General features: G+C 38.6%; 1 protein-coding gene across 1 annotated transcript; it reads left to right on the forward strand.

Moving 5' to 3' along the window:
• Positions 1–2,384: 2,384 nt before the first annotated feature.
• On the forward strand, positions 2,385–7,564 carry SNX20 (sorting nexin 20; the record flags this gene model as incomplete). The annotated part of the gene is made up of 3 exons (XM_082005467.1): positions 2,385–2,550; positions 4,200–4,351; positions 6,896–7,564. 3 exons carry the CDS (start codon positions 2,385–2,387, stop codon positions 7,562–7,564), a joined length of 987 nt encoding a protein of 328 aa, XP_081861593.1.
• Between the last annotated feature and the right edge of the window lie 1,487 nt (positions 7,565–9,051).

Here is a 9,051-nt window from a genome sequence, read left to right on the forward strand (position 1 = left end):
GCCCTGCTGGTGCTGCCGCAGCTGCACCGCGGGGCGCGGGCCGCGCCTCGCCGCAGGCAGCGCGAGCGCGGTGCGGGGCGGATAGGGAACTTCACGCGTGATCAGTCAGCACTGAACCGGCGAGCCAATTGGGTGAGGAAGTCTGATTTAAGCAAGGCTTCTTCCTTCCTTTTCGTAAAACACAGAATGTGCCTGTTTTCTTCAAACACAGACGTATCTTTCTGCGTTTTGAAAATGCGGAGCAGGCTTTTCATGACTTCGTACAGTCTACACGTGCACCACAACTAAAAGCTCTTCAGCAGTTTCCAGGTAAGTATTCTGTGCACTTCGGTTTCTAGTGTTCCTTACAACTCAGTGAAGAGCTGGAGTGGCATTTACCCTGAAATGGAACAGGATGGGTGTCTCTTCGAAGTAAAATTGTGTAATTTGTTGCAGGGGTTCTGTATTGTTTTGGATTTTTTTTTAAATATGTAAAAATAAATAGTTTAGTTAAAAGAGCTTACAATGATTTTTAGCTGTGAAAATGAAAGTGTTCATATGAAGTACAGATAGTTTTCAAGGCAGGTAACTTGTATATCGTAACATTCACTTCTGCATTCTTCTTTTTACAAGTCTGTTGTGTTTCTCTGGTAAATCATATTTTACAGCGGTACTTTTATGTATACACACATACGTAAAATATGCATATAAAGTTATAAATATATATGAAGATATATATCTTGAATATAAATACCATTTTGCTTATGAGGTTATACCAACTCACAACCAGGAAAAAATTTGTCATTTAAATTTGTTCAGCTATTTTCAGATTCCTCATTTAATCTACTATATTTGAGATTATCTTTGCATTAAAAACAAATATTTGCAAGTTTGTGCTCTCTGGATAAACTGTCATGATTTTCAGAAGACTGAGCAGTTAGTAAGTGGCTACTCTTCATGTTAAAAAAGCAGATCTTAAGGAGGACTAGAAGAACAGTGAGAACTTTCTTCTCCTAGTCCCAAGTCCAAAAATGGGTTTCCACGATGCTCTTATTGAGGAGGATGACAACATGTATGTACTTGCTTATCCAAGCCAGGCAAAGGAAGGGTTTCTGTTAGAGGAAAGTGGTTTGCACTTCCATTATTTCCAGTGGGGAAGGTAATTGCTTTTCTTTTTATAGCCTTGCAGTTTGCCAAGAAATCAATAGGTCTGCTGATGAAGTTTCCTCACCTCTGTATCCAGCATTGCATAACAGTGTGGTAGGCAAGTGGAGGCAAAATGATATGTAGTAACATCTTTGTCATAGACCCTCTCATTACTTAATAAACATTGCTTGAGCATTATTTTTGCATTTGTAGCAGGGAGAGTTGTGGGTTTTTTAAAGTAGGTTGTTCTGTTATTTGATTTTCACACATTGGCTGAATTGTGAGCAACGCTTCTCTCATGCTAACTAACAGAACAGAGCACCCCAGCAAAGTTGTTAGGATGCTCTTAGAACTTTTTCAACTGCTAGTATGACACAATAATGTAACAGATAGGTTTGTTTTTTTTTTAAATAAAAAACCCATCCTGAGGAGACATTTATGTGGCAGAATGGGCAATCTGGTCATTCATCTGGAGTATATTGTGTTAGACATTTTATCAGTATGTGGTAAAATAGTAGTCCTAGCAGAACAGGCATACACATCTACTACGAGCACAGTATATAGGTTGAAAAGACAAATAAAGGGAGAATCCTTCTGTATAATCATAAGAAAATTCAGTTCTCCTTCACCTAGGCATTGTCAGATTCATTTGTCTTGTTCTTACAGTACAGAGACAAGTCTCTGGAGAGAACTTGAAACTCTCAAAGATGACAAAAGTATTACGCTATATTAGATATTGCCCTATTTTGCCCCACGGGTCATGATTAAGAACAGATGGCAAGTTTTGGAGTCTTGAGAACAGTAAATTCTAGCAGTGTAAGAGAGCCAGGCTGCTAGTTATACTAATTATCGCCAAGATCTTAGTTCATCTGAACTCATACTTGCAAGCTTGAGGGCAAAATACAAGGAAAAAAAATCTGCCCCTACTGAACTTTATGACAAAATTCTCATAGGGAAAAATGGACTTCCCCACCTAATCTTATGCAGCATAACTTCTTACGGCTTTCATGTTTCCTTTTAATCTGCCAAAAAGATATCCAAACACTTTCAGTAGTAATAGTGATAGGAATCATTTTTCTCTGGTAGCTATGTAGATATTTCTATTTATTACTACAGTTTTTAGGAAACTGTGGTTGCCCTCATACAAGTTGACAGAGAACAATGAGTAAGTCAATAAAAAAGATTACCAGACTGGATCCTCTAAAGGCTTGCTTCTAAGAAATGCCATATTTTTTGTAATCTTTCAGTGTCAGCTTGCAATGGACCAAGACTCACACTGCACAGCAGAAAGGGAACTGTCAGAAGCTGTAAGCAGGATTACTACATTTTCTACCACAAGCCCATCTGATGAAGAACAAAATCAACCCAAAGCTGAAACTTCACGTCAAGTGAGAAAAGAAAACCCCGGAAAAGATGACCTGCAAGGTTGATGCTATCCTTTAATTTTATTTTTCATGTACCTATTTATGCCATTAATGTTTTATTATTAAAAAATTGTTTTAGTTATTGCAGCAGTAGTCCAGATTTACACTGCTATACTCTACTGTAAATGAGCCTTGATTAAACTTGTAGTAATAATGTAGCAATAGTGAAACAGATGCACATCCCGCTGTGTATATACACACACAGAGTTTTTCTTTTAAATCCTTTGCGCCTAAAATGTATTCCAAATTTAATTTACACACCAGGGGCCTAAACAATGATCATTAAATGGCCTGTCTTGGGAGTGCACGTTCTGTACATCACAAAATCTGAACTTCTTGGCATTATCAGCAAGGACACCAAGATCGAAGCTAATCTCAAGCAGTAGTCTCTCACATGCCTTATGAAGAGGCAGCATTGAACTTTTACTATGCCTAAGATTGTTGTCATCTGTTATTAAATGTTATATATAATCCAAAATATATGTAATCTCGTCAAGATTTTCAGCCTGCAAAGATGTCATAAACACCACCTCTCTTAGGAAAAAAATGCTTTGTAGAGAGTGAGCCAAACCCCAAAGGCCTTCATAATTGAAACTGTATGGCCAAATGATTAAGGACATGTAAAAGTGAGGCCACTGAAGGAGTACTATGGTGCCTTTACAGTTCTGTTTCTGCATCAAGCTGTTACCTTCCCATTCATTTGTGGTCATTCACTTCTGTTGTCTGAATGTTAGATACATTGCAGACTTCGGCTGATTGCACTGACAGAGACATTATTGATTGGAAATTGGGACTGGTGTGCCTACTGAAACACAAATATTCCATTTCTTTTATCCACTTTGTGAGCCTATATGCCACGTGATGAAAACTGTTGTCAGTAGATTTCAAAGACAGTGGAATCACCCTTTTGAAAAGCTACATTAAATTCCCCTGTAAGCAAACTCTTCAACCAGCCATCCTACATTTTTATATATGCGTATTTATATATATTTTTGTGTATGTGTGTATATGACTGTGGGGGGAGAGAGGGAGGGAGGGAGGGAGGGAGGGAGGTATATAGACTATTTGTAGCTGAACTGTGGCATCAGTTAGCTACAAAAGTAAAAGAGGATGTGAGAATTCCTCCTTCAGCTGAGCTGTTTATCAGAGTTTGTCCTTTAAGGTTAGGATATTCCTGTTTTCTCAGCTTTCACCTGTTAGTGCGCAAACCCAGTATTTGAATATAAGCCTGAATTTGCAGCTGCATTGTATTATCTCCTCCTTTCAGGCACAAAGATGCCTATAGAAACATCTGATTCAGAAGACTGAGTTGGCATTTCTTAGGGCTACTTCTGGGATAGTGAAGCATACCTCCTGCTCAGACTGTGCCTGAGGTTACAACCTAGACATACAATACATCTTGTCAGTATTTTTCTATAACTTTGTATTCTGCAGCCAGTTTGGTGTCTTTCAAAATTTCAGACCACAATAGCTTTCCTCAAAAAATCTGGACCTGTCTATATCAGCAGTGAAATCACTTATTTTATCACTCTTTAGGACTTGCTGTTAGACCAACAGAAATTCTAGGCTCTCCTTTCACAATAAATGCGTAAGAGCTTTCTTTCCAAAGGCAAAGGTTATAATCTGAAATACTAAATAAATTGGTTTTAGATCCCAGTACATCCCTAAGTCCCAACTCTTCAATGACCACTAAGGAGCTTCAGGAATATTGGAGGAATGAAAAACGCCAGTGCAGACAAGTCAAACTCCTTTTTGAAATCCCGTCAACCAGAATTGTAGAGCACCGCTTCTCTAAATATGTGGTAAGTTAAGAAATTAATATGTAAGAAGATCATTAATTTTTATTCACTCTACAGGGGTCTGCACAGCACACAGCATGCCTCACTACCTGAAAGCCTTACTGAGGGCCAAGTTTGTCAAGCCATGATCATACCAAGTAGAACCTGTTCTCACTGATCGTATGGGCATAGCTGGTGGAACTTGCCCCTAAAAACCTCTGACAATCAGTTCACAGCAGCAGTGGAAAAGTGATATCAAGTAAATTAGTAGCTTGAGTATCCTTAACACCCAGAGGCGTTGTCAACATTAAAGAAGTTCACACAAGTATTAAAATATCAATATGTTACACTTCCACTGAGCTAGCCTGCTGTAGCAGCTGCATTGCATTTGTATAACTTCCACATCAGAGATTTATGTTAGCACAAGTGCAAAATTCTTTGATGTTGACAAAGTCTAAGACATCCTGCAGCTAGATCACTTGGGATCCTTTCCCCTTCCCACCTAGAGCTCCATTAGATGACATATTTCTGTCATATTTTTAAGGTGAAACATGAGTATGAGGGACAGGAACAACAGAACAGGTTGGATTTTTTTATCTTTACTCAGAGGACTGACACCTGGTTTTTATTTCTGATTCTGCTCCTGGCCTTCAGGAGGACTGATCTAGAGCAAGACTCTTTCAGTACTCCTGTGAATTTCAGGTAGGGATGTTTTCCTTTTTTGCAACAATCTCTGAGATCTGTAGATGAAAAATGCTAAGAATCATACTACTGTTGCTGATATTGGGTGATGCAGCTTGGTAGAATTTAAAGCAGGTAAACATTCTGGAGACTGTCCTAAGATCTTGTTGCATGCTATACGCATCTACTTGGATGCTGCCTTTCTTGCATACGCTTACAGTATCCAGCTTGTTGAATAGTTAAAAATGATTTTAGTATAGCTGTATGAGAACAAGAGTATCATTCAGTGTACATGCAAGTAGTGAAACTTAGTCATAACTTAGATGCCTAGGCAGAAGGATTTACATTACAACAAAATTTAGTCAATTTGAATGATAGTATTTCTTCCCTTTTTCACGCACAGTCCACAAATAAAAAACCATTTACTTGTAAATTATTCACTTAGCTGCCCTTGATAAAATAATAGCTTAAAAAATTGTCCATGTGATTGTTTTGGGTATCGATCAAGCATATATATACTTTTCAGAAAGGAGCAGGACAAAGTATAGGAGAATGTCACAGTGCTTACAAATGAAAGGAGATCGGAGAAGTCAGCTCAAATTTAGAAGCCTTTCAAGGAGCACCTATAAGATCATTTATGAAGATTAAAAGCGAGAATTTCTCTTTAAGGAAAAACAAGGAAAATAATCAGACAGACACTAGTGCTAGTACAGGTTTGCACCCTTCAATAGCAGCAAAGAAAACAACTGGCATGAGAAGAACTGCTCTGGTTCCTGTCCAATTCATTGGTAACAGGGTGAAGTTGAATGTGAACATGGTCATTGTCCAAAAGCCAGCAAGGTCAACAGTCCCTGTCCTTAGCTGGTGTACAGTGGCACAGTTAAGCTGGCCTTAGTGGAGCTCCAGTGGTGTACACACATTAGCGATTTGGCCCTTCCTCAACATCATTATGCTTGGATCAGGACCAGAATCGAATCTGTACAACACATAACACACAATTTTATTTGGCAGCTATTTTTCTAATATCACATTTATCGTAGTCATTTTGAGGCTGGTGAAGAGCTGAGGAAGACATACTCTTGAGTCCTGTTAATGTTAGCATTGCTGTTAGCTGTTAGTGAAGGATTTTGGATAGCAGACAGTTTTTTGTAGAAATGTCACTTTTTTTGGCATTATTTATATGCCAAGTAAGTTTGAATAAGAGGACAATGATTTAGAGGGGAAAAAAGGCTTTGGAGTTGCTCCATCTTATTTTTGCACCCACCAAATATTATTGCCAAATACTTCCTCTTCTTTCCCAGCATTAATAACACCGCCAAATCCCTAGAAATGTTTGTATCAGACATTTCTGAGTATTACAACCAATGTAAAATAGATTACAGTCAATATTAAGTCTGGGAAATCCATTCAGTTCACCAAAGATGATTGATTGCAGCAGCCATGGCTGTTATAAACAAAGTACAGCTACGAGAATGCTAAGTGATTTTACGTGCTTCAGTCTGCTGCTAGTTCACCATTCCCAGCACCTTGCAGGATGGGATCTGTTAGTGTATTGTTTATCTACAGCTTATTTACTTGCTAAAGCTAAGTCTGCTGACAAAAGTCCAAAGCAGCAGGAGGTGGGAGTTATTAATTTGATGGCTGTAGATTTCAAAGATCAGACCTACAGTGAGCATGCACCATAATCTCAGGCAGCAACTAATTTAGCAGCACGGCTATAAGCCATAAGAGTATACAAGATTACACACATAAAATTGGTGCAGGAAGATTTCAGCTGGTGGGGTATACAAGCGCAAAGTCTTTTCAAAGCAGTAACAGACGAAATCTGACTGCACTGGGGCTAGAATGGTCCTAATCATGCTTATTTTTCTGTTTTGTTGTATTTAGATGTATAAAATCATCATTTTGCAAACCGGGAGTTTTGACAGCAACAAGTCTGTAATTGACCGGCGTTACTCAGATTTTGAGAAACTGCACAGAGGTCTGCTGGAGGAGTTTAGTGAAGAAATGGAAGATGTGACCTTTCCCAAAAAAGCTCTAACAGGGAACTTCACTGAAGAAATAATCAATGAGAGAAAATTAGCCTTCAAGGACTACCTGAGACTTCTATATTCTATGAAATATATCCAAAGGTCAAAAAAATTCATTGACTTTTTAACAAGGCCGGAGCTTCAGGAAGCATATGGTTGTCTGCGGAGTGGCCAGTACACCAAAGCTTTGGAGATCCTTTTAGAAGTCATTGGTCTGCAGGAAAGGCTGACAAGAGGCAACCCTGTCTCAATTGTCCCTACTCTCTGTGCTATCGTGGTGTGCCACAAGGACCTGGAAAACCTAGCAAGTGCCTTTGAGTATGGAGAAAAAGCTCTATCATGCCTTCATGCGCAGACCAGCCACAAGTATTATATTCCACTGTTAGAAACAATGATCACTTTGGCATATGAACTTGGCAAGGATTTTCTGTCTTTGCAAGAAAAACTGGAAGAATGGAAGGCAAAAAAAGATCCCATACGGGTTTTTACCCTGAAAGAACTTGCAGTTCGGGAGTATGTACAATGAACACAAGAAACAATTTCTTTAAAGGGCAAATCTGTCAGGTCCTTTTCCTGAACACAAACTCTTGAAAGAGTAAGAACTGGAAATTACCTGACTAACATAACTTTATATTAATAGGAAAAAATTAAATCAAATAAGTTTCATGTTCAAAAGGGACATTAACATTTATGTTGGAAAATACTATATTTGCTCTACAGGTATGAGGAGCACCTAAGCTTATTAAGGTTTTTGGAAGGAAGTTTGCAACAAAAAAATCATTTATGATTTGCTTATTTTGAACATAGCCTATTTCATGTGAAAATTCAGAATAGGAAAATACGATTAATAAAGCACTTAAGAATCTGCAGAATCAGAGGCATTGCTTACTCATATGGAAACTACTTCCTTTCAAGAAGAGAAACATCTTCTCAGCTGATGTAATCTAAAGGATGCATCTTCAGACACTGAATGTAGTTTTTTACTCCTCCCGCTGAAGCCTGGTCAAACAAGGCTTGCCATCTCTGAGAATGATATGATTGGTCCTGTTGCCATTGAAGTCAACTGCTGTGGCTGGGAGGATCTGGGGGAAGATTTACAATCAACATTGGTAGGAGTGAAAAATGCAAGCGATGATCATTCCATCAGAGATGAGGGAATATGCTTCATTTCCCTTTGTAGCTGATACAGTTTTATGACTTGCATTGAAGGCACATTCTTGTTTGGGGTGATCTTTAAGTACAGCTCTGACTGGGGTAGAAAATTTATACCACATGTGCTATATACATAACGGAAAGGAACCACAGAAGGGTGCTGTTGAGGGGAACATCTGGCTAATATAATGCTACCATTTAATTCTGATTATCAAGCTGTGAGACACATGGTTAACAGACAGTCTGTGTTAAGCATGTGCTTCCCTGTTGCCTTTCAGAGGTTTATGTAAATTGTGCATTGCCTTAGTTTTACAGCCTGGTACACCATGCAAATACCATCTTGGTGGCACTGCAATATTGCAGCTGATTCTTTCAGGGATCCAACCCACATACAAATACTAAGCTTGTCTTGGCCCTAACGCTCCTGTGAAAACTTCCTAAGAGCTGGAAAACTCTCTATTTATCTGCTTCTGTAATTCCCCTCAACTCTATTATCTCTCCCATACACTTATTTTAATAATCTGGTAATTTAATCCTCATAAATATTGCAATTAACATGTCATGCTAGCATGGGTCATTATTCTCTGCTGAATGTAGTCCACTGAGTGCTCTCGGGCCTGTACTCCAGGTACAGATACTACAATGTCTACATTGTAGATGTATGCTGTAGATGCAGTGTCTACTACAGATGCACCACAATGTCACTGTCTATAAATTAGAAATATTTTTATTAACTTACCTCCCAAACATATAAAAGAATCAGCTAATTGAAAGTGCACTGAACCTGAAAAACATTGCTGTGCATTGTTACAAGAAGGATGGCTTGGAAGAAATACAGAATAATAGGAGTGTCTAGTGTGG

Source organism: Phaethon aethereus (assembly GCF_964289735.1).
Source record: "Phaethon aethereus genome assembly, chromosome: 13".
Classification (NCBI taxonomy): Eukaryota; Metazoa; Chordata; class Aves; order Phaethontiformes; family Phaethontidae; genus Phaethon; species Phaethon aethereus.